At 39.0% G+C, this 27234-nt stretch overlaps 1 protein-coding gene across 2 annotated transcripts in view; it reads right to left on the reverse strand.

Annotated features, from left to right (window-relative positions):
• Window positions 1-25257, reverse strand: part of WWC2 (WW and C2 domain containing 2) — a 95745-nt gene extending 70488 nt beyond the window's left edge. For both annotated transcript variants that reach the window (XM_088056261.1, XM_014261950.2), the window contains exon 1: window positions 24915-25257. In XM_088056261.1, the coding sequence (XP_087912387.1) occupies window positions 24915-25045 (131 nt within the window). In that variant the 5' untranslated portion in view covers window positions 25046-25257. The remainder of the gene's footprint in view (window positions 1-24914) is intronic.
• Between the last annotated feature and the right edge of the window lie 1977 nt (window positions 25258-27234).

Genomic DNA, 27234 nt, shown 5'->3' on the forward strand with positions numbered 1-27234 from the left:
TTCTTCACTTATCTTGTACCACTCTGCTCTTCATTTTATATATTTACAAGCAAATATTCTTCTACAATAGGAAGATGTACTCTTAAGAATACTCAAAGTAAGAAAAAAAAAAAGCCAAACCAAAATCAAACAAACCACAACAAATCCAGTCAAGCATTGGTTCATGAAATTCAAAAAATGGCACAAACTGCAGTAATTTCCACATGCAAATGGGAGCAACTAATTCACACCCAAAAACTTACTGTTTGATAGAAGTATGATACAACAAACTACAGGTAGAAAATGTCTAGAGACTGGAATACTTTATTAGTAATTAATCAAAACAGACACAGTTATGATTGAGGATTAAAACATTTATTCTGTTAATTTCAGTGATTTGTCATCTTGGCTGTCAGGCACAAAGTACCAAAAGCAGTTTTTATGGCATATTGTTAGGGTTAAATTTAGGACATTTTTGTATTGTGATAATTAAATATGAGAAAGAGAAATGTATTTCAAAGAAAAAACACAGTCAAAACTCAGAAAATTATCATATTTAACATCAGCATTAAAAGATCTTCCCAATCTCTTAACTTTTTGCATTCCTCCTTTCTGTAAGTTCATACACACTAGTCCAAATCACCCCTATTGCATGAGTAATGCTCACCTCATCAGCTAAAGAAAATTATTTTGAAAATTTTGTTCTGTAAATTCCACTTTTCCTGAAAACAAACCCTTGCACTGTAAGTGACCTTTGGATTTACAGAGAGGATATTTAAAGACTCTCCTCACCTAACTCTGTCCCCACTGAAGTCAGCAGGAGTGTTACCAATTTCAGTAGCAGGAAACCTAAATCTCTAAAAAGCACTTTCAAGAAGTAGTATCCATCTGAACATCTCAGATAACCTCACAAACTTTTGACTTCAGTGCTGTGAAGCCCTTCAGCCAAGTAGATCAATCGTTCCAGAAGCAAGGAGAAATGAACTTGAGTTAATATGTCCAATGTCTCTACAGTTCACTTACAGACCTAAAAACTGCATCCAACAGGAGAGCGTACCCACTCTGTTCTCAATACTGAGTTCTTCATCTCTTGATTCCAGCTTATCATCCCACTCTTGTAACAACTTTCAGTGCATACTTCATTAAACATTCTGTGTTTTGCAGTACAATGCAGCTCCTGTTGCAGAAAGACTGCGCTAGATCAGAGCTCAAATGGCACACAATCGCTTGGCCGATCTCTGGACTCTGGTAAACTGTTTCCAGATGTTATAGGAGAAATCTTTAAAAATGTATCAACAGTTTTATACATGGAAAATTAACAAACAGCACTGATTTTATAAAACTGAAATAAACGTAATACTGAAGACAAAAAGGACATTTGTATTTTAATATTAATAAGAGATCATAAAAACATCTGCCAGCCCTTGATGCAAATGGCTCTAAAAGATCCCTCAATTTCAGCTGTTTTCACACATGACAGACTCTAGAAAAGTCATTCTTGACAGCAGAGTGATGGAAGTCAGGGGCTAATGTATATTAGTAAAACTGCACAAAACTGAACTGATGAGTAAGGGCTGTAGCAAACGTTTGCTTTGTACATATCTAACACTGAACTTAAAAGTGCAAGACAATGAAATCGGAGTACTGTAAGATTACGGCAATGTAAAATTGTAATTATAAGAAGATTTCAGATATATGTTCTGGCCTACATTTAAACCCTCCCACTACTAATTTTATTATGAAGAACTCTAGTTCGTAATGCTGTTTTTGTAATGCTTTTTTCGTAATGCCTCTTTGTATACTGTGAGATTATCAGAAAGTAGTGTTATATTAAACAATATCAATGCAGAGTTCCTTCAGTGTATCTACTTTTCTAACATTTCTTTATTCACAATATTAATTGACTTCAAGTTGTAGATCAAATTTATTCCCAGTGGCATCAGGGTTTGAGGAATGGGAAATATGTAACAATTACCCAACAGGAAACGCCTAAATTTGCTGTGACTTCCTTCGCACACACCCACTCCCAGAAACTGCCTGAAAAAAACACCCCAAAATCTGTAATGAAGGCAGCAAATCTTCTAGCAATTCCTAGCAGAAATACAACACAAACACAGTTTTACTGAAGCATGGCCCATTGTAATGAAAGAAAAAAAAAAAATCAGTTTTTGCTTCTCACATCAAACTGATTAAACCCCTTTCAGGTCAGCTATCCTTTTTGGTTCCTTTTCCCTGAAACCTTACAAGCCTTTCCTCTACCCCCAGCACATAACTGTTTGCCACACACCCCTCTTTACCAAGTGTGGTTGACACAAAATTATTAAGAGCAGGGGAAATATTTCCAAGGCAGCAATTTGCAAAGATTGCTGAGGAATTATCTGAGACCCTGTAAAAGGGAACCTGGAGTTTCCAGATGAGTTAATACTCTACTTACTGACTCAAATAGAGCTGCCTACCTTTCCCAAACATGAAAATGCACTCCCTTTAGCTTCATTAGCAGTCTGCATCACTGATTTAAAAAGATTTTCCTAAACCAGGTTAAACAATTATTTCAGAGAATATAGCATACATTAAAACCTCATCCCTATTTGTGGTGGCTAATAGCAGAGTAAATTACCATTTTTTCAAATAAGCATACAACTTCAAAACAATATTCAAAAAAATGTCTATGAGTAGGTAACAGCCACGTTTTACAAGTCCTCTATTCCAAAGTGAAAGCATATGTGAGATGGGGAAAGAAGATGAGAATACCACAGCGAGGCTATTCTAAATATTTTCAAATTCAATTTCTTACGCTAACACTTAAAATTAAAAAAGGAGGTAGGTATGTTACAAAAATCTGTGAGGAGATTTTGTATCACTCTTCTAGACCAAGAGGCTAGATCAAAATCAATTGTTTTTGCCAACACCACTGAAGAAGTCATTCAACTCCTCATGGATGGCTCTTTGAATCAGCTGAAGATTTAGCAGAAGTCAAAATACCAAACAGCTTCCTTACAAGTTATGAGGAAACAAATATAAAACAAATCAGAAAACAACACTGTGCAATTTATATAAAACTGTTGTTTGATTACCTTTAAATACTGCATTCAGCTCTGGTGGCCCCGGCACTTCTGCACCATGACAACATGTTGAAACTAAAACTACAGACCAACATACAGAGGAAAGTGGGCAGTGGCAGTCAGGGTATATAATATAACATAACTGTACAGGTTAATGTCGTTCGTCTTGGTAGCTGCTTACAGGGTGCAAATACCAAATACATGAAAGGCACAGCCAGCATTTACTCTGTTTCTCATGCTACAAGAAACACATGCGGAAAGTACAGAGGAGCAGGCTCAAACCAAAGTTGTGCACAATGCATAATCATAGCTGGACCTCACTGCCATTGCATTTTGTTGAGGTCAAAATCATAACTGCTTTCAAAAACTGATTTGACAAAAATTGCAAAGAACAGATTCACCGTGACAGTAAATATGATATTCCAGATACAACTGTTTTCCTATAGGAGTTTGTGCACACACTTCAAACTGGACCTTATTTGAAAGTATTCTTAAAACTGCCTTACTACAGAGAATATTGTGAGCATCATAACTCATAAGCAAAAATACCCTTGAAGTCCCTTCAGTGTATTCTCATTTAATAACCATATAGTTATTGAACCCTTTCATAAAGGATCACTAGTTTTGCCTAACTTTTTGCTTGTATTGAATTATAGTCAAGTCAACATTTCTTAGACTTACATGAATCCCATTTCTGGCAAATAATATGTGGTCAAAACTGAATTTTACTAACAACGGAAAGCTAACTTAGTTGAGAGACTAAGTTTAAATTCAACAACAGAATTCAACAGAATGAGAAGGTTGGAAGAGACCTCCAAGATCAAGTCCAACCCATCCTCTAACACCACAACTAGACTATGGGACTGAGTGTCACTTGAGTTCTATCTTGAGTAAGAAAGAAGTCATAGCAAGTCTCAACTTTTGATTAAAAACAGTCCTAATTCTCTTAATCTGCCCTAGTTTTTCAACAGCAGCCTGCACATCATTTTTGACTTTCTTCAGACTGGTGGTCAACAGATTGTACTTTACCAAGAAGCCAGTAAAAAGTGGACTACTGGAAAGACCTGTCCTGTTTAACGTCTGTATTAATGATTTGGAAAAGGCATCAGATTTGCATATGACACCATGTTGGGCGGGAACAACCAACTCAGTCAAGACATGAACACCATTCAGATGGACCTGGGCTGCAGGAAAAGCCCAACAGGAACCTTCAGAGACTCAGCATCAAGAAATGCAAAGTCCTGCATCCAGGAAGCAACTGCCCCTTTACAGCAAAAGAGGCTGGGAATGACTGAGGAGCAGCTCTGGGGCCCTGGTGGGCAGTGATCTGTCAGCGAACCAGTGCCCTGGCTGCAGAGAAGGCCAACAGCCTATCCTATCAGCAAGAGTGTGGCCAATAGATCAAGGAAAGCAATTACCTCCTCTATTCTGCACTCACTACACTGCATCTCAATTAATGCACCCAGTTCTGATCTTCTACATCAAGAAAAAAAATCAACAAACCTAACTGGTGCAAGTCCAAGGGAAAGCCATCGGGATGCTTGGGAGATGAAGCACCCAAGCACCAAGCTAAAGTGAAGAGACTGAGGGACGGAGGGGTGTTCAGCCTGGAGAAGACACAGCAGCAGCCTACCCCTACCTACAAGGAAGTTTTTGAGATGACTGTCAGGCTCTTTTCAAGGGTTAACATGGTAGAAGGATGAGAGAAAACAGACATGAGTTGAAACAAATTTAAGTTGAATATGATAAAAAAAATTCACCATGAGGATAGGCATGTGGTTGGACAAACTGAATGGAGTAGTTGTATCTGATCTCACAGCTGACCATGTATTTTGCATGTAACTTTTAAATCTTTGCTATTGCCACACTTCCAAACCATATGCACACATATAAATAGTTGTGTGCTCACTCCCACGTTGCCTTTGTTTCTTGGAGCTTAACACTTCAACATTGTGTAACTTGAGTAGAGAAAAGTATTTTTTGCACCATCCTAATGCCACACGAAATACTGCAGTTCCATAACAATTTAAGTTGATCTAACCCGGCTGTCAGAGTCCTGCTTTTCCTCCATGCTGCATGTTCATACCTCTTCTCTGGCATTCATGTGACTCCGTAATATGTCAGTTCAAAGAAAAAAATTAGGAGGAGAAATTGAATTTTTAATTTTTTTTAACCAGTTTATCTGCCCAATCAGTTCACTACCAGTAAAAATGCCAATAACAAGAAAAAGGGCAGAACCATTTTCAGTCCAAATTCAGATTGGTGTGAATTGGTCATGAACAACAGTTTGTAAAAGATACTGAAACCCTGGTTCTTGGAGCTGCTTGGAGTGCTGGAACTTACATGATTCCACCTCCTCCTTCCCCTTATGATTTAGCTATTAGAACAAGACAGATAGGACTAAGCAAGCAAAATTGGAGAAATGCTTACCTGCTTTGTAATGTTTTCATGTGGTGAAAGTTAGGGGGTTGATTTTGGTAGGTGGAGGGTTTTTTGGACTAACAATGAATCTTAACTGGTTGATGTTGGATTATGAAATGCAAATGCTTGAGCATAGGAAAATTTCTGTTTATTCTAATACCTTGATCTACTTGCTACTTGAATTTCAAATTAGAATAATGTAAATCAGTTAATTGCCCAATTCTGTGAAGGATACAAAACTTCACAGGGCAAACCAAGGAAATTTCTACACTGAAGTCAAAGGCAGCCTTGCTTTGGACAAGGCTAGAAGCAAACTTAGTATGTGATTAATACTTTTGTCATGTTTGCCAAAACAAAATCAAAAAAAATATTTCATCCTTCTTTGAGAGCCTTTACCTTAGGCATTTTGACTTTTTTTTTTTTTCAAGTCCAAACTGGTTCCTTAATGAGGCGCTCATAAGGAGGGAGTTTAAAAATAATTGCTAATGACACAAAAACTACACTGCTGTCTCAAATACTGAGCAGAGGCACTTTCATAGAAAAACAACACCTAAGCATAAACAATTGATTTAATGGTAATCTCCCACACTGTACACTTCTTTTGTATTGTAAGAGGCAAGCTGCCATATAAGCAATGCTTCAATAAATTCAGCTGAACTAGGAAGTTGCAATTTTACAGACTTCTGGAATTTCTTAGACACAGTATTTTCAAATGAATACTTCATAAAAATCACTTTCAGTATTTTGTTGGATGTAAAGTTTTTATACAGTTTGAGTAATGAAAAAACCTCAGCATTAACTCATAGAGTGGAAATACAGTAACTCCTTGCCAAGATAACCATTACATCTCCATTTGCCATTTATTATTCTTTTAAACTGAATAGAGAAGATTGCTCTTAAGAGATAGTCCAGATACAAATCTCTACTATCCAATTACTTATGTAGTCTCAATTTCTCAATGGAAGGCTCTTACTATCTCTCATAAATCAACCTACATCAGATGCTTTTGTGAAAAATCTTTAACATAAATATTAATGCTTTGAGCTACTATTTTTCCTGCAATTCTACATAATATCCTTAGGTTCCTTTAGGAAATTACTTCATGTATCATTCAAGCTTTTAAAATAAAATGTATCTTCTTGGAGGCTAGACTTCTGACTCTCATCCTATAAACATCAGTCATCTAAAACAATTTCCAGAAGTACTGGAAAGTTTAAAAGTAGGCACACTGTAATTAAATAGGAGTCAAACTTCTGATCTGTTGAAAATACCATTAGGTATCTGCATGCATTTCAATGCTTTTCAATATGCTATGCACAGAAAACAAATACAAGGAAAATTAACGTTCAGTCAGAAAGTGTGTGAGCATGGAGCTTAATTAACAAGAGGACAGATTTCCAAACTCATAACAGTCCATGCAATTCTTTTCTAGCTTATCTGCAGGCACTCAGCATAGCTACAGTTCTAATTTATAAAGTATGTGGCTAGGGAAGGTTAGGGAAGAAAGAGGACTTTCTTTCTACTGATTATACACAGACCAGCAAAAATCTGTTTTCTGAGTTTTAGGGTTTTAGACTCCAGGAATTCACTAGTAAATTTAAGAGAAGAAGTTGGAATTTCCTGATCTGGCAGATATTACCTAGGGTAGGGAAGTATAATTCTCAAAAGAGCTTTCAAATGGGGGCTTGGAATTTTGCTGGACAGAATAACGATGGATTTAAATCAGCCATAAAAAGAAAGATCTGATCTTCTGTCAAGCTCTTGAAAAGGTAGAAGTTAAGCATCAGCACTACATGCTTGCTTAAAGAAAACCCCATTCTTTTAAATTTGGTTCAAAGTATTTTTAACCCACTTACAAGTTAATCAAATCGTGTTTTGAGTTGTCAGCATAACAAGCATCTCTTTCTGTGCCATGCTACGAAGAACAAAACTTTTGTAGGTAAAAACAGTAAGGAAGCATGGCAGAGTTTGTAATAAAATAAAGCATTTGCATTTCTTCTTCTTAAATGCAATCTGCATAGCTCTTCACTGACTTTTTCAGTATATGGTAGGTAATTCATTATCTCCCAGCCTAACTTCTGTGTTTCACCAGTTTTTTCCCCTGAAGAAATAGTGGGAAAACTCAGCTTTTTACTAAAAGTCCAGGCAAAAGAGTCCAAGTCCTCTCTTTTCTGCTGACTTCACTGCTTCGTGCCACAGATACAAAAAGGTTTTAATTTTGCCCGTCGCCATATTGCTTTCTCTATATTAGTCACTGTACTTCTATCATTTGCATTAAACAGATTTTAACAAGGTCTCTGGCTTGGTTTACAAAAACTTACATAAACAGCAACAAGAACTAGAGACTTCTACCAAATGGTACCAGAGCATTCTCCAGGTACCAAGGGAGAGAATGATCATTTTTTAACATTACAATATCTCAGTAATTATTAGCATTTCTGCATCTACACATACAAGACATTCTGTCTCAGAGGGATTGCTGCTTTCAATAATCCATTCATACCAGCAGACATCTTTTATTTGGAATCCTAATAAATACAAAAAAAAGCTCACCCAAACCCAAACACCACCATATATAACTTCCGATAATGAAATCAATATTCTTGGTCAAGAGTCTGCTGAAGAAATGCATGGTCTTGTGCAACAGAGACCAAGAGAGTTTGCAAAGTAACTAGCCTTATCTCCTTGTTTTTCCATGCCTGGATTATTCTTCCTGTTGTCCCTCTAAAGCCAGCTCCTGGGAGATATACAAGGAAGCAGCAGTGCTTGGTGACCCTCACTGGCAGCCAAAGAATTAGTCTGGTTGATGGAGCATGGCAATCCACTGTGCCAGCTGAAAAAAGCAGGCTATGGCATTTTTTGATTCTTTCACTGCCTTTGGGAAGACAGAATCTCTTCCTTTCACAAACCTGACTGGGAAGCTTAATTGATGTCCAAAGGGCTTTTACTGCACTAACATTTCCTATGCTTAAACTATAACTGAAGTCCTTTATAAATGGCCCAAATACTTCTGAATGGCTGTAACTGAGAGTGTGCTGCAGAATGGATAACTGCAGGGACAGCGGGGACACAGGCAAGAAGATTCACGTGGTGTGCTGCTCCTGTGATACACAGACTAGGCATATGGATGCTAAATGCGAGCAGCAAGCAGGGAGCACAGTGCCTGTGGAAAAGCAGGCTGCATAACTTTCAGTCTCACCTGCGAAAGTGGCCTGGGAAATCATAAGGAGGAATTAAAACAATCCTCAGAGATAGAAGACAGCCTTGCAGGTGCTGTTTGTCTGTTCCTTGTTTTCTTGCAAGAGAAAGTCAAAGGGTGGTGAACCCCACTGACCAATGATGGTGATGTGTTAGTTTACTAGCCAATAAGAGTTTTCTTTTCTGGACTTTCACGTATCGGTCTATAAAAAAGATCTGAGGTAATAAACCTTGGGAGCTCTCCTGTTCAACGCACAAGAGAGTCTGTGTCGTTCTTCTCGCTGTTCCCAATAGAGCGACACCAGGCAGAAAGGCTGCCGAGTCTGTCTGTCAGAAGAGCAAAGTGGGACAGAGTATTTTTTGCAGAGCATGATTTTCAGTCACTAGGTGCAGAATGAGGCAGAGAGGGATCAGGGAAATCCCTCAGCCAAGGTTAGGGAAGATGTTTGGAGCCTGCAAACTCCCCACTAGAGACAATACAAAGACTTAATACCCCAGCCCTGACCTTTATGTCTTTGTTTCCTTCTGTTTTGCTGTTGTGGCCCAAAAAAAGCAGAGCTAACAAGAACCATACAGTGCAAATCACGCTCCTTCTGCCAGTCACTACCAATCTTAGTAGTGTTGTTAAGCTGCCAACAAGCTAAAATGTATTGTGGATTTCAGAGCATTGAAAAATGTTGCATTCTCCCGCTATCACCCTTACCTACCTTTTATTTATTCCATCCTATTCACACAGTGATGTGTTCTAACAGGCTAAGACCCACTCTTTTCATCACACTCCTATCTTCTGCTTACTCAGTCAAGCTATTTTCTGAATGTAAAGAGAAAAGATCAGATACTAGGAACGGAGGGCACTCAGGACATGGCAGCTGAAGCTGGGAACTGCGGGTGATAAAACTCTGGAGGAATTTACATAGATCACAGACAGTCCTTGATTGGTTAAATGTTTCTAGTGAGAGGCACACCTCTCAACACTACCTAGGGCACTATGATTACATTCCACAGGAATTTCGAGCTTCGTTTCTTTGCACTTATTTGTCTGCATTTCCCCCCTTAAGTTTTTCAACCTGATCCATTTTCAAAACTGAAAACTGGATTTTCCTGTTGCCTTTGGTTATGGCAGCTCAGGAAAGAGAACTGGGATGCTCAGGTACCTCTTCCATCTCATTCATTATGGGAAGGTGGCTTTTCAATAGCACCAAGCCATTCCAAGTCAGGAAACAGATTAGAATCTTTTTTTCACATTCCTGACCACTGCACTGGCTAACAAGCAATAAGATATTCCCAAGTTCTACACTCCCAAAAGAGCCTCTGACACAAATTTTTCATTAAAATGGAATAATGGAATGTTTTATACAGATTTATCAACACTACAACTTCTGAAAAAATAAAAAGGGATGTTTATTTAAATGTTTTAACCAACTTCAATTGTCAGTTTGTCTTCCAACATTCATTTTTTTCCTTTTTCTCCTGCCTGGCTTATTAGTGACAGTTCAATGAAATGTGCATATAGTACGCTACTGCCTTCTTGATATTTTCAATAAACTAATGAAGTTTTGCTTTAGTACACCACAGTTACAGATATCACTTGGAGCGATCCCTATAACAAATGTATCTCCTATAAATTAAACAGTTTCCAGTCCATCAGCAGCTATTAGTATAATAATTATTCATTACATAATTTATTACTTTAACTGAAAGAATAATGCAAAATAAGCAGAAACTATCATTTGCTAAAGAAGCATTTCTGTAAATCTTAGCTTGAAATTACTTTTTTTTTAAAACACAAAACAAATTAAAGATAGAATTATTATTCTTCTGAAAATTGCAAGAACTTAAACAAAACAAACCATCTAGTACAAAAAAGATTAGAAAATGCTAGGATCATCAAGAACCCCACGTAATTTAAAGGCAACTTCAAGATAGCCCTCAATCAAACCAAATATGTAGCCAGCAGACCAATTCTTTCAAGTATCCATCCACAGGTAGTAATTTAAAAAACAATCACAGTGGTGAATAAAAGCTGTTATGATCTGTGTAGTGCAGCAAGGTGCCATTCAGGAGAGTTGTTTTCAATCATCCATCTCTCAAAGTGCCTTCCTTAACAAACTTTAAAATGCTGTCTTTTCCAAAGTCACATTTGAAGGAATAAGAAAAAAAAAATGCAACAAGATGTTTCTAGTACATTTAGTAGGAACTTTAACATTATGCTTCAAATTATGTAGCCCACACAGAGGCATCTTTAATAAGATCATTAGATACAATCGATATTTTCATCATCAAATTCCAAAATTCAAATTATTATAAGTACACAGTAACTCCAGGGTGTGAGAGATCTGCATTGATATCAAACAAAGCAGAGTTGGCTTTTAAAGTGACAAATTTAATTTCTATAATTTTCTTGTAGAATTGATAGCTACAGCAAATTGAAGCTTTAAATCTTTGTAGAAACTACTGAAGTGAAGAGTGCTTGAGTTACTTCCATTACGCTGCTAAACAGACCTTAAAACCTCCAACCACGCTCATAATTCCCATTCCAATACAGAACATTTTAGTCTCCTTGTCCCACAGCTACTTGATCATGTAATTTGTCCTTCAAAGGCAGAGGTGTTTGGGATTAAGGACTTCATGTTGGGTAGGGTAAGAAGTACTTTGCTTGCATTTAAACAGACTACATCAACCCTTCACCTTGCCAAAAGTAGTATCTTTTTCCAAAACATGGTGTCTAGTTATTAGATGATCTAACACTATTAAAGCCATGTTTACCTACATATGCCTGGTAAAAAATGAAGGGAAGGAACATCTGGAGGTTGTCTGGGCCAATACTGCCCAGTGCAGGACAATTCTGAAACCAGACCAGGGGGCTCCGAGTCAGGCCCACAGGCATTCAGGGCATGACTATTCTACCTATTCTAGTATTTGCCCACAAATCCCAGACTGCACTGCCATTTTTATTTCTGATGCAGAAAATAATTGCACAATTCCATTTGCAAAAATTTTTAAAGCTTTTCTGGGACGCAGATTATATATTGGCCCATCAGTTTCAATAAAATGAATAGTATTAATTCTATTTCCATGTTAAACTCTAGTTTCTGTTGAAAAAAAAAATTCATCAGTTGCCTGCTGTTACTTTAACATTTGTATGGAAGACCAAAGTCAGTACTCACATGGTACACATTCTATACTTTATTTATCCTTAGTCTCCACTACGTGCAGGGATTGTGTTCAGGTGATCAAACTTTTCAAAATAATAATAACTTTTATAAAAAAGGTGAACTGACTTTTCATTGATGCAGAAGTACTATCAGCTTTTGTTGTGCTGTGATCTTTAATGGGATATTTTTCATCTTTGTTCTTGCTGCTTTTAAACCCTTCTACTTTGATGCACAACAAATTCGCACAAACAGATCTGTAGTATGACTGAAAACGGGTGTCAAACAGAGGCAATACATGGAAAGGGAATTGCCTTCAGCCTTTACTAGCAAAAAAATTTATTCACAAACTAAAAGCTTCAGTCTGCTAGTCTGAGTTCTCTCTTATAAATTCATCATACTACACAAACAAGCGTCAGCTAAATACTGCCCCATGAACCACTTTATTGTCTGAAAGAAACATATAGATGTTTTCACATGAAAATCAAATAGATCTCAAGCAAACAGGTAGAACTGAAATACAGGAATGCACTAATGCATTTCTCTGAAACAGAACAGCAAACATTGATTTTGTAAAATTTTGTGCTTACTTCTTTTTATTTAAAAAATAATTAAAAATAAAGACTGCTATTCATCACACAGACTCTTGGCCCACCCTCCTGCCTTCCAACTTAATGTCTGATTTCTATTACCGGGTATTTTCTTAGGATATTTCTACAGCAGATCCAAAGGTCTTAACACTAGAGGAAAACATTTGTCCCTACATTGCCTCACTTGGACCTTGATGAGTTTGTACATAGCAATAGGAAGCTTATTTATACTCCTGGCTTAGCTCAGAATTCTATGACTTCAGTGTAAACATTCTTGAAAAGACAAAACATCACACAGTATAGGATGGCCACTTTGAAAGATTTTACCATCCCAATATTCCTTTTTTCAAGCAATGATTCACAGCCAAAGGAGATATCTCAAAAAGAGATATTCCAATAAGAAATAAAGAGGCAATGCTCTTTGGGTATATCTCAACTGGGAAAAGTGTGGTTTCAGAGTCCTTCCAACTTCCTGGGCTGCTGAACGCTATAATGAAGTGAAACTTGCTGAAATACTGCTCCCATCTCTCAGTGCTGACTTCTGGATCAGCTGGTCCAAGGGAGACCTACAACCTGTTATGGTCAGGACTACAGTTCAGGTGGCCATTGGACTAGATTTCCAGGGTATGTGCTTATACTTCTGTTTATCTATCTTATATACCTCTGACCATTCTTAAGTCAGCACCCTTTAAGCTTCTTGCCCATCAAAATTTTTTACAAGTAGCGAATGTTTAAAGGTAAGCACTAAGTTATTATGTAATCAAAATACCCATCAGGACATCACCACCATCAAGGCCACATTTCATGGTACCTGAATGTTACTGTGCTCATCATCAGTGCAATATCAGCTTTAAACACCTCTGCAAGTCTTAAACAGATGGGTACTTACCACACCTAAGTAAAAAGAGGGCATTCAAAGTTTAATACTGGCCATTTAAAAAAAAACTTCAAATACAGTATTACAAAATAGCTATTTATGAGAGCTTATTCTCAAAAGATCTGTTAGAAACCTATTACCTTAATAAGCAATGACCTACTACCTCATTAAGTTCTGCCACAAGAAGGGTTCTTTAAATACTGTCATCCCTCAACATCAGACACCTGCAGTGAAAGTGTTTCAAGAACTTCCGGCAGCTGGATGACGCTGCTTAACTAACTAGGGCACCAGCCAAATTCAGAATAAAATAAAAAGTAATTAAATTGATTAAATGATTAATCATAAGTGTTGATTATGGGAACATTACTTCAGGGCATTTTTTGAGTTTGTTTTGTTGTTGCTGTTTCTTTTATAAAATACTCTTCATATATTTTTTTAAATACTAGCCACACTAGGCACCACAACTTTGACCACAAAGAAGATACATTACAATTTTTCAGCAAAACCAGGCTGGGAAAAAAAAAAAAAAAAAAAAAAAAAAAAGGCATGAAATATCAAATCTAGGAGGTTCCAAGGGTTTTGCTTTAAAAATTCCTAACGGTTCTACATTTGTCCTCCAAGCTCATTTTCTTGCCAAAATCTTGCCTGGAAAAATAAAAAGTTTTGATGTCTTTCATGCATAAGCCAACAGGCCAGCCAGGTCCTGAATGCAAATCAGCAACCTGCTACAGCACAGAAGCCTGTAGCTCATTTTACATCACTGTAAGCAAGTGAGCCAGAACAACCACATAAGCAAACAAGAACAAAAGCAAGAACGAAACACCAAAATCCATAACACCACAATAATTTATTTTACTATCAGCAATTCATTCTCCTTCTAGACCATAGCAGCATTAATTTACCTAACAACTGCTTAACCAACAATCCCTTAGCAAACTTCAAACTTTAGTTTGAACCAACTTTCTCTCCAAGAGTAGATATAAAATGATATAAAATGACAGCCTAGGGATTATCAATAACAGAGACAAAAAAAAAAAAACCAAACCAAAAAGCAAGAATATGCAGAAAAGAAAATGTGTTTACTGTGTACTAAATAATACTGCACAGTCAGCCTTACTTGCTGCAGTAGTAAACCACTGACCAGGCTAGCCTAAAAGGCTTACGGTATTTGTGTAGTTTCCTGCATCCTATAATATCTCTAGTCATTTAAACACTATTTCAGGAATGTCCTGTAGAGGCTTCAGATGATTATTCACATCCATGGCCTTATACTACTCATTAGAATGACTGTAAATGTGTTAGCAGTTCATTTCAAACATTGCAATACTCACAACATGACAGAAGGAGGCCACGTCTCAATTCCTTGTCAGATTGCTGCCTTGAATTGCATTCTCTTACGTATTCCCATTTACTCCTCAATGCTTAGGCCAAATATATTTTAAATATTTTATACTTCTATCCCAAATGATCATGCTGTAGCCCACTAAAGCACCACCTCAGCCTGCCACCTCTGCATAAAACATAGCTGCAAACTGCAAAAGAATGCAGGAAATACAAAAAACTTCGACAAAAGTCCTACTGACCACCAACATTAAGATATGAAAACACAGGAAAAAAGACATTGATATTTCTGAGGTTTCTCCACATGTCTACATTTCAAAACAATTACTTAATCCATAAATTAAAGGGTACAGTGTAACTTACTTCAGAAAGGTGACATTCAAGTCAGACCTTCAGAGATCACGTCATCTGAGGACTATCCTGTTTTCTTAATCTTACTCCAACCTTATGGACATTCCAATGTCAGTTTGTCACTGTTCCTTCTGGAATGTAATACTAAATAGTTTTGTGCCTTAAACTCATAACTTAACTTACTTCGTAAATCTTCCTGAGAGAAGTCCATACCATTCCAAACTAGAACTCATTTCCACTGTATAATTCCATTCAAACTAAAAAGGGGGACTATGTGCGAGTCTGCACTTCACACTACAGGTCTCAAGCAACAACAGACCCAAAATACCATTTGGGTCAGATCCTGCATACAAAAGAATTTTCCATTACTGGGAATGAAACTAAAATAAACCTCAGAAAAAATACAGTCACAAGTAACATTTTCAAGGTCATAATTTAGAATTTATTACAAATTACTGTACAAGATGAGGACATGTTAAGACTGCACTAAAGAAGGAACAGAAAAAGACCCATTTTTTATTTTCTGAAACATGTACCTACACCAAATATATATTGTACAGGTCTTGGGAATAGAAGGATCAGATTTGGATGGACAGTGGGCTTAGATACACATGGGAGTACATTCCCAAGAGTACACAAAACCATAATCAAGTCTCATAGAACCTTTAGGCAGACCCTGACCTCTGTCACAGTTTTAAAATAAATTAAGAACACAAGTAATGTGTTAATATATTCCTACTGAGAAAATGCTTCCTATATGAAATTTGAGCTCCTAAACTTCTGAAGTCTCCCAAGTGTCTCAGGGAAGAGTATTTTTGCCATCTCTCTTCAAAAATAATTAAAAAATAAAAGTAGATTGTTTCATGCTCTACCAAGAAACAACGTATACAGAGATACCTCAAACTGGGTATTCACAGTGCAAACCAGGACAGACAAAATGTCTTAAAATTTTAATTACATCCCAAGTAACAACACACATATGATAACAGAAGTACACTTGAGTGGTGGATAATCTATGAAACAAAAATGTCACTTAGCTCACGAGGAAACTTGGTATCACTAGCACATCTTACGAACCTACCAAAGACTACATCGAAGTCAAAGTAGCTTCATAAGCAGTAGTGATCACAAACTATTTCACAGAAGCACAGTCCATCAGGTATCACAACATGTCCTACTTTTCCTATTGCCTTCCCTAAAAGAAGAAGAACATCCAACTATTCCCTCTCTAGTTCATCTCCCAGCTCTTTCAGCCTTCCTGCAATATAAATCTTTCTCCACTGACAAATGGTCACTGCTGGGTACTTTGTGCAACAGAAGCCAAAAACAGCAACCCCCTTGGTCTGCAAGAGTCAGGCTACAGTCAGAATGGTTCAGGAACATGAGTCAAACCACAGGATGACACTGTAATCTCTTGCTAAATAAGAGCATTTTAAAAATACAGTTAGTTGGCTAATAACAGCATTTCAAAAATCTACCACATAAATCTGAATCACATCTCTGAGGCAAACTGGATTTTACAGTTAACCCTGATTTGTGCAGGATTATTTCTAAGAGGAATTAAAAGTTTTCCTAGAGACATTTTGTTTATGAGGAGGCAAAAAGTTTAAATCTATACAGACATTTTTTGCATAATCAAGAAAACGTGCATTAAGAATGAAGAAACTAGGTTTTGAATAAGAGTACTCCTTGTAGATCAGGTCAGCATGGCCTCTCATGACACAGACATTTCTGGACTACACTGCAGTTTAACCATTGACAGTACTAGACAAAGAAAAAAAAAACATCCATTGTGTCTCCATAAAGGATAAATAAATGTCTTTCCCTGACAATTTTCTGCAGTCCATCACAGCGAGTAAAGTTAAAATGCCCACGTTTCTAGCCAAAGTGGGTCATACCTTCTCTTTTGGAAGCATTAAGAGAATGATATAGCAAATACCCTGCCCAGAAATGTCCTAGGGAATGACAGGCAGAAGAGACCAGAATTGTTCCTCCACAGTGTGATCCCAATAAAAACACTGCCATGCAGCTATATGAGAGGGGACACCTGTGCTTTGGTCAAACCCATCTTTACAAGATGCTACTAAGACATACGCCTGCCACTTAGCTAAAAGGCAGGCGACATTCATCATGCATTGGGCATATTTTCTGCCATATGGTATGATGTGCTTGTACACAATTTGCAGACTATCAAAAGTTCATCTGCCATATGATTAAAAACAGCCCCATTCCCAGGCAGACATTCCTAGCTCCATGAGGGAGGTAAGCTCTTAAGAGAGAAGGGCCAGGCATTGAATCAGAGTAAGAATTCTTCACCAGTCAGATCTGTAAGCCTTAAAATAAGTTTATCTGGACAAGACTACAGTTTAGCACTTGAAACTATTTTAAAAAGGTGTGTAAAGTACTATTTCTTCATTAACAACAGGAACAAGTTGCTAATATAAAAAGTGTGTCCTCACAGAGTTTAGTTATAATATAGATTCTCCTAGATCCTTCCTCCATAGGAAAAGTAAAAAAATACTGGTATTTCTAGACACTGAAAGCAGATCAATCAGCATATTATGGAAGGCATTCCAGTAGGCTGTTTTTTTCTGTTTGTTTTTCAAATAAAGATTGAAGTTTTATTTTGTTAACTGACAAAAATAGCACAGACATATCAAAGCAGGTCCAACTTAAAATACTGTATTGCACAGAGCAAGAATATACAGAAGTTCAAGTTTGCTGTCCCAAGATAATGTGCCTTTACATACACACACAATTACTTTGAATACAATATGTATTCAGATCTGATGAGATAAAGTTCCTTTTCTTCAAGTACAAACAGTATCCAAGTTCAAAGGACAGCATCTGATCTTGTTCTATAAGATGCAAATGATTCTTTCAGTTGACAGAATAAACTGACAGACTGCCCCTAGTCCACAAGTCCTAACAAACAAAAAAATTCCAGAAGCAAATTAGCTTTTGAAAAGTATGCTTAAACAAAGGGGGAAAGGAATCTCTCCCCCAATAAGTTATTTTAAAAACAAGAGTCAGAGATTGACCTCATCCGGTAGGAACTTCACCATCATTAACTGATTTGAACAGAAAAATCTGCTGGGAAGAGAAGTAATATTTATGAATACCCAATATGTGCTATTAAAAACCCCAAAACTTACATCCACAATGCAAATCCCTTCAAATTACTGATGAAACACAAAAGGAAAACCATAACACTACTGTATAACTCCCCTTTTCAGTCACTAGCTGTTCCTTCCAAATGAAGGACAAGTCGAGTTGTCCATACAGATGATGACCTCAAATGCATGAAAAAAATGGCTCAAACAATAAGACATGAAAAATCTTGAATTACACCATCATTCTGGTGAGACACTTTGCACCACAGTATAAAACACATTTTATGAATAATTAGGAACAAAAGGCACCAAAGTCAAAGAATTTCTTATCTACTTTCATAAACAGTAGAAATTAGCTATTCATAAACATATTGTCAACAGCAGCACATTTCCAAAAAACAGCTTCTCATTCTGCAACCATGCAACGACAATTTCTCTCAACACAAGCTGCACAGCAACAAACATTTAAAAGGTCAGCAAAAAAATTCTGCAACATCATAAAGGTTTCTTGGTGACAGAAAACATTTAGAATCAGGACATCTGTGACACTTTTCCTACTGGCTCACCCAGCAAAGATGAACACAAAGGCACAAGAAAACAACGGAGACACCCCACAACAGAAATGGACACCTAAGACAATAGTTCCATGGCAACTAGGATTAATTTTCATTTTGATTTCTACAGCACCACTCTCCCCTTTTAGTCCCAGCTCTGGACTTGCCTCCTGGCTCGCACTAGCATTAGTACCCAGTCAGCAACACAACACGCTGATTCTGTTGGAAAACAACCCTAAAAACAATGGGGTTCATTTTAGCCAAATCGTCTCCTGGGCTGTTTTGGTGGCAGAAAGAGGACATGTAAGCAGAACCATGCCAGTCTGGACTCAGTAGGCTGCATTAATCTCCTGGAATACTTTTCTACTTCCCTTCCAGGTAGCTAAAAATCATAAGAACTTAAACACCGCAGCATAACTCTTGTGGGGTCTTAGCATCACTTCTATTCATGCCTTTCTGAAGGTGTTTCACAATGGAAATATTACTGTATGTAAATATTTGTTTGTCCATTTTCAATCTTTTCCATTACTTCCAGGAGTACTAAGTCCAGTTTTCACTCACTTGTGTGATGTATAAACTGTTAAGTCACAGATACCTATAACACTTTTTTAGGCTAAAAAGAAGAAGGTAGCAAGAAACCAAAAGAAAAGCCTTTCCACAAAATTTAACATTTCTCTTGATGTTACAAACATAAGTAAGTGGAAGTAGAGAAATCCTCTTATCCTATTAGAATAACCTTGGTATTGTGTTCAAATCACAGAATTTTAACCAAACAGTTGAAGACTGGTTATTTAACTGGAAAAAAAATTAAGAACTCCTAATGCAATCTGTACAGATCTCTAAAGTTATAAATAATTTTTCATATTTGATCTATATATAGACTCTCACTATTTTCCTTCACGTATTCAACTTCTCATTAAGTATTATGTTGTGTGTGACAGCTATTGTAACACTATTTTATAAGTCAAGATAGGTTTTAATCAAAATAGCTCTAGTAGGCAAGCACTACAGACACAGGTCTGGATAAACCACAGCCTGTAGCACTTGTCCCACCTCATAGAGCAGGTCACAGCTCTTGGCTGTGACCAGCAGTACATACTTTGCACACATAAGCAAATACTCCACAGCATTTCCTGACTCGTTAGCTTCACATGCTCCAAGATGAAAGACAGCTCTATCACTCCCAGAGAAATAAAGAATAAAAGCGTTATCTCAGAGTTATCATAGCCATTTTCACTAATGCTAAAATCAACAACACACAGCCCCATGCAAATGACAGACAAGTTAAAGAACTCACACAATCAGTTTGTATTTTAACACTGTCTGATGCTACCACAGCTATAGTAGCACTGCAATATTAGAATTCTGCTTTACACTGGGTAAACAAATGAAGACTTTCAGACACAGCTAGTCTCTCACTGCATGTTCAGTACCTGCATCATGGGTTTTATTTTGAATAAATATAGATCAATTAAGTAAGAGCAGTCCTCAACCTGTCACTGAAATCAGAATGAGATACTAGACACTTTCTCAGGGAGCATGCACATTCCTGAGCAGACAAGGAGGCAGGAATAAATTAGGTGTAATTGGGATAAAAACCAGCAAATGATACTACAGGATGAAACAGGGAAGAAAAAGATATTTGGGGAGAAAAATCTTTGCCCTATCTCAGTACAGTATTATTGCAAGCTGTACACCTTGGAGTGCCATCAAAGGATGCTCTTTTCAAGACAGCAAGTTGACCATTGCTTTTTAAGGCTTAAATGTCATAAAGTATGTTGAGACAATCATTTAGCAGCTCCACACCATTAAAAAGAAAAGCCTCACTCCCTCCTCAGTTACTAGCAAACAAGGGAAGGAAAGATAGACAGAGAATAAGAAATGGTATGAGAAACCAGTGATGGTTTGCCATTAAATTCATTCTTAGAAAGAAGCAGCCCAAACAAAGGCCTTTATCAGGTACTTGCTGTAGCAGTAACTGATCAGTGTTGAGGTTAGCACTTAAACCAGAATTAAGATCAATCCCTTTCAAACTGTAATAACTAACACTTATTATTTTATTAATCTGTCACAGCACAGCTTTCTTACATGCATGAAATAATCAATCTAAATATATTTTCAAGTCTCTGATGATGCCTCTCACCATGTTACTTCATTTCTGTTTGCCTCTTATTTGCTACCTTTAATGAGCACAGTGTCTTATATGAGTCCTATTTCTATTGTGACTGAAAGTCTTTTACCATGCACCCCTGAGCTACAGCAATGTCCAGAAAAGAGACAGGATGAAAGTCCCCTTGCTTAAATAACTTCAACTTCAGTATCTTCAGTCCTCACAGTCTCTGCTGTTCATAAGACCAGAGAAAGCAAGTTCCAGTGAGAAAGTAAGGAATAAACTGCCCTTCTTTTCTATGGAAAAAGAGCAAACAACATTTAATTGCTGAAACATCGCAAATTTTATAATTCAGACAAATCTAGCACAAGTTACAGAATCCCATGCTAAAAACTGTAGTGTTTTCAGATCCCCAAAAGATGAAAGCAGTTTTCCCCTCCACAAAAGTGAAAGCAATGGAAACTGCATTCCCTACTCATAAAGCAAACTCTTTCACGATCTCTTAACTTGTAAAGTTCTGTGGTTTTCTGCACGTCCAATGCTTCTCAAGCACTTTCTTAGTTATACAGTTAGAAAGTACTCTCAAAACATTTTAGCAGAAGTATACTATAAACTATTTCAAACCTACAAGTATATTTTCAAAAGATTTTAGTCCTCAGTGGAAAGCAAAGTGAGAACAGAAAGGATAGTTTTGTTTTCACAGCATCTCAATCCTTACCACTGACAGGAGTGGGACAAGAGTGCAGATTAAGATTTAAATGAAGATCACTCACAGCTTCAGAATTTGTGATTCAGAACTCATTTTAGGCAAGCTATAAAAGAAACACCTGTTTTGAGTCAATGGTGATCAGCAGCGTGCATTGGACTACTTATTACGTAGAAACCAAGATATGAGAAGCCCTGAACTCATGGTAAGAAAACCAAGCATCATCCAACTGCTGAAAAAGCCACGTTACTGAGATTCCTATATCTTATTTCACTCCTCCTTGGTGCTTGGTTCCACTCAGGAATATAACAAACACGAGGCCTACTTAAAATGTGTTGATGACAGAAAAAAAAGAAAAATTTTCCTTCTCAAATTCCTGTCCCACCCCAAGCCCCTATTAATTATCAGAAAAAAAAAAAATAACCAAAGCAATACTTTACAATAACTCAGTTTTCCAAGTACTTGAAAGAGTTTCAGGGAAACTTCAAATAAAAGTATGCATTCCTCTAACCCTTTCTCCTCCTTTCATCTGCTTCATCCTCTTCAGTGTATAGTTGTCTTTTAATATTTTCATCAAGAGTAGTAGGATGAAATTGATACTTTGGGCTATTTTCCTGCTTACAATAAGCCAGTTCCAGAAGAACTGTCATGACCAGCAAGTTCTCAGCTTGCTGTAGCTTGAGGGCATCATGAACACAGATATCACATCTATATATTTAGTAACTGAAAATGTTGCTACAACTCTCACATTCTCGCCTTTATGTCTCTCTGTCTGTCTGAATTATAGATTTTAAAGTGCCCTCTCTTTTGGGCCACTTCAGAACAGAACAGTAAGTGTTTGGAGAGAAAAATCACTGGTGAACAGTGCAAAACATTAAAAACTCCTGAGCTTCCACAACCCTCCCAAAACACAAGCTAAGTCACTACTGCCCTTGGAAGTGTGAGATTCTCTAACATCAGTGGGATTATTCAGATACATAAAGTGGGAAAAACTGAAAACTGAGTCCCAAGCTTAAAGCTGATGTAAGTTTTTTCCCATGGCTGTACACAAGCAGTAACAAATACATGTTCTAGAAAAGAACATGACAAAAAATATTTTAAAACACAACAACAAGCACAAATTTCCAAGACGCTTTCAAATACGGCATTTTCAACAGTAATGATATCATCCAGGGAATGCAATGCAACAATGGCAGAAGGAATACTGTTGATAAAAACTTATCTATTTTACACTTGCTTTACCAATGAAACATTTTAGAAACCTGTGCATGATAATATTCCGCAGGTACAGTATGAAAATTTTATGATCTCTATGAGAGAAAATAATTGGGGGAAAAAAAGTCCTAAAGTATCACCAGACAAGGCAACATGTTTTCATTCATTCTTTAGAATCCATTACCTTCATTTTGACAATTTAATATAAGTTTTAGAAATAGCATTAATCCAGATTTTATTGTATTGACAAACTTGGAAAGCCACTTTTCAACTTTTCTGACAGCAAGCCCAAATAATGTCCTGTATGGTTTCCAAATGTATATTGTCTAAATACATGGAAAATAAAACTAAATCTAAAGTAAAATCATCAAAAGACTTTCATTAATTTCTTATTAGCTTTTCCAAAATAGGCCACCAATATAAATACAGACTACAAATAGAGATATTCTAAATACAAATATTGCAAGTTGCACATCAAATGGGCTTGTCAGTCTCTCATCTGTGCAGGCAATTCAGCTTCCCAGCTGAGCCATGTACACTAAAGCATGGATTCTCTTAAGTACCTAGGGCAAAATCCCTTTTTCTTTGTTTTGCATGACTGACACAGGTTAACAATTATTTCAAACACTACTCTTCTGAAAAAGGTCTTTATAATCTGTTATGAGAGCTATGGAAGTAAAGTCTCAGGACCTCATTTCCCTTTCACCTGTAAGGTATCCCTATAGGATGGCAAACACACAAGAGTTATGTCACTGTCTACTCTGTTAATGAGAGTGAAGACTCAAATTTTACCATCAAATATGAAGTCTTGAACTCTTTAGGAATACAGAATATCTTAAATTAGTAGTATACTTATTGAGGCAGTATTACAAGTACATTCCATATCACATTTTACTTTACCTCAATCATACTACCTTCTATTCTGGTTTGGAAACACACATTCAAGGTCTAAAACTAAACAAAACTTCATATCCACTATTTCTAGAGACAACAAAGACAGAAGTTTTATATTGTCTGCATTTAAAAAAAAACAACACCCAAGAATGCCAGGTATAACAAATAACATTGTCCTGTGTAAATTATCACCTCACTAATATTTATAAGGTAATTAACATGTTGTGAAGTACGGAGGAATTTAAGCATGAAGTTTGCCACTACTGGAATTTGCTGTTATAGCAAGTAAGACTGAGCAGCAGGCCTTACACAGCACATGATGCACGTCAAAACTTCCCTCTGCAACTTGCAGCCAGCAAGCTTCGTCACGACCACCTTTTCCAAGTTCACCTGAGAAATATACACCAAGGCCTTCATTTATAATTCAGTGCTCCTTGTTTCATAAATTTATAATGTCTTTTAAAAGTTGGGGTCTTTTTTTTTAAATAATAAGATTGCACTGCTTTCAATTGCAACATCGTATTTCATAATATGCACAAAGTTTTGAGGTTTAATTACTTTGCAGCACCACTGCGGACAAAAGATACGTTTTGCACTATCTTGTGTGCCTGTGATCCAGCTATTAAAAACAGTCATTTGAAGCCGACACACAGAGCCAGCATCCGTGTCCAGCCGGCAGAGCTGCCCCGGGGACTCCGGGACGAGCAGCCTTGGCGCAGAGTGCTCATGAAGCTCTTCCACGGGAGTTTTACAGAGCGCAGCCCCGGCAGGGCTCAGCAAACACGCCTGGCTCCGGCTGGCGGGGCTGAGCGGATTTGGGCTCGCTGAGGCCTAGCGAGTACACGAGGCCTCCGGCAGCCCCGGCTCCTTCCCTGGCAGCCCCGCACACGGCTCCGGGGGAGCGGGGCACACGGGAGGGCCCGGCGCCCGGGATGCTCCGCCAGCCAGGACGGGGGAAGCGGCCTCGCTCGGCAACGCCCTGGGGAGAGGGAGGGCGAGGAGCCAGCGCCTCTGGTTTGAGAGGGACTCGCAAACTTCGGTACCTGTCGGGAGCTCCCCAAATGCCAGCAACCCCCGGCCGCTCCGGGAGGAACTCTACAGGCTTCTCCCTCCCCGCCCCAACACCAACTCACGCCTCTGGCTTAAAAACAAGCCTGTATCGATGCCGGTGGGAGTGAGGGCACGGTGTGCCCGACTGTAAGCAGGGGCTTCTCCTGCCCGCCCGCTCCCCGGCCCGTGAGGGGACCCTTCGGCGCCCCCCGCCCGTCCCTCAGCGCCCGGGCTGCCCCGGCGGGGCCGCTCCGACCCCACCGCCCCCCCGGGCCTCGCCGCCTCCCTGCCCGCGCACCACCTGTCCCGGGGGTCGATCCAGCTGGTCTGCTTGGAGTTGTGGTCGATGTAGAAGACTTTGCCGTCGTAATCCCGCGCCTCCTCCCAGCCATCGGGTAAGGGAAGCTGCCCATTCCCCGCTTTCCTAGGCATGGTCGGGCGGCAGAGGTGGCTGTTCCATAGGGACAGAAAGAAAGACGGGAAGCGGGAAAAGCCCCGACCCAGGCCGGGGAAGGGGCCGGGAGCGGGGGCTCGCGGGAGCCCAGGGAAGCCCTCTGCAGCGGCCGGGGCTCAGTGCCCCATACCCGGGCTGCCGGCGGGTCAGGGATGCCGGCGGAGCCCAGCTGCCGTCTGGGCGCGGGGAGCCCGGCTGAGCCCCGGGCGGCCCCGGCCGCCGCTCATTAGCATGAGATTAGCATCCATCTCATCTGCATGCACATTCCTCCCGCCGCATTCCTCAGGGTTAACCCTGGCCGCGCTGCCCGCCGGGCTGGGCCGGGCAGGCCCCGGCCACGGATCCCGCACGGAAGCGGCCGGCGGGGCAGCGCCTAGGGCAGGACGGCGGGCTGGAGCCGGAGGAAAGCTGCGAGAGGCGCCCGCCTGCTTCCATCGAGCTTTGCCCGGGGGCTCGGCCGGTGTAGGGGCAGCAGATAGCCCCCTGCGGGAGACGGGCGCTCCGGCCGCGTCCCCGCAGCCTGTCAGGGCCGGGAGCCCCGCGGTCACCGCCGCCCGCGGGGGACAGCAGCGCCAAGCATGACGGACACCGCCGCGTCCTGCTCTTTGTCCGCCAGCTTGCCGCGGCCTTGCATCGGATGGCGCAGGAGACTTTGTCGCGGGGCATGTCCTGGCCCTGGGAGCGCGGGGAACGTGCCCCGGAAAAAGGCAGCTTTGCCACTGCCTCCATGCCCTGAGTCGGGGTGGTGCCGAGTTCTCTCTCCCAGCCGTTCAGGTCCCGCTAGTCTCTCTTCACACCCTTGTGAGCTCTCGCTAAAGTCCAGTAAGGTTCAAGGGATCCTAAAAAGGACCTTGATATTTAAAATACTTGGGTTCAAAATTTAAATACAAATGGGAACCCCTCTTTAACCATGGAACTACCTAAATTTAGTGTCTTTAGCTTTGTTTTTGTGTGTTTGTTGGTTTGGGTTTTTTTAACTGAACCACCAGTGAAGAATATGCGTTCACCATGGGTGCCCTGGACTTTTGTGGCCTGAAAAGCAAGCAGCTAAGTCGCATTAAGTATAGACACCAGGTGTGAGTTACTGTTTATCTCTCATTTGCCATAAGAGAAGAGTACCCCAGGCTGGTTACCATGGTATAGCTGATAGAAGGTAACTTAATGAGCTCTATTAATTTGCATGTGTATCTGATTCCCAAGATCTGGCACCAGAAGTAGAGCATCAATGGGGGAATATGACTCTTTAGTATAGCAGCTAGGACTCCTAGGTAACTCAAGTCCCTGTTTCCTAGAATGTTTTGTTTCTTTTCATTCAAAGTTACTGGCTTTAAGTAACAAGATTTTCCTGGGAGAAGTCTCAAACCCAGAGCTGTGTTTTTGGTTTGGGTTTTTGGTTTTTATTTTTTGGGGGTTTTTTGTGTCTGTTTACCTTCTCCATTATAGCTTTCTAGTATTCAGCTCTGTGAATTATTCTTGTGGGGTAATTTACACTTATTAAGTACTGGACTTGTTCTGTGCATAACAAGTTTTTGGATTCCACTTCAGAGGCCACATATCTGACAAGCATTGAAGTAACTAATTTACAGCTAAGTCCTACTGTTGGGTCTGCTCCTAAATTGAAAAATGTACCAGCAAGATATTATTTTAATTTAGCTAATTGCCTGTCTGGTACAGATAAGATCTGCATTATTTTAGTCATTCTACTTATTCTGCAACCTTGTTTCCAAATGACCCATATGCCTCCCTCCTCCAGACTCTTGAAGACTTTGACATCTGTTGTATTAAGGTAATGTGCAGTGAAATTACGTACATGAAATAAAGTCCTGGTAGTTAACAACGGAGAAAAACTGAGTTGTCCTGACTTCTGGATATCCATAAGAACTGAGCGGCTTAGGGAATGCAGCAGGATCGCTGCCTATTAAAGAGACATGCATTTATTTTCATTGAGAATATTGTTTCAATGAGCTGATTAGTTTGTAAGGGCTGGTTTTCTTGTCTATCATTAAGAAGAAAAAAAAATCCCCACTTTTACTAAGCATTTAGTTTCTGTCCTTTTAAACAGTCTACTCATGTTTATAATTTGTTTATAGGTGTTGCCCTACAGTGAGAAATTACATGAAACAGTTGTGGGACAGGATAAACTGAATTTCTTTTACCATTTTAAAGT

This window comes from Pseudopodoces humilis, chromosome 6 (genome assembly GCF_049639895.1).
Source record: "Pseudopodoces humilis isolate 2021_Gansu_Grassland_sample_001 chromosome 6, ASM4963989v1, whole genome shotgun sequence".
NCBI classification, from domain to species: Eukaryota; Metazoa; Chordata; class Aves; order Passeriformes; family Paridae; genus Pseudopodoces; species Pseudopodoces humilis.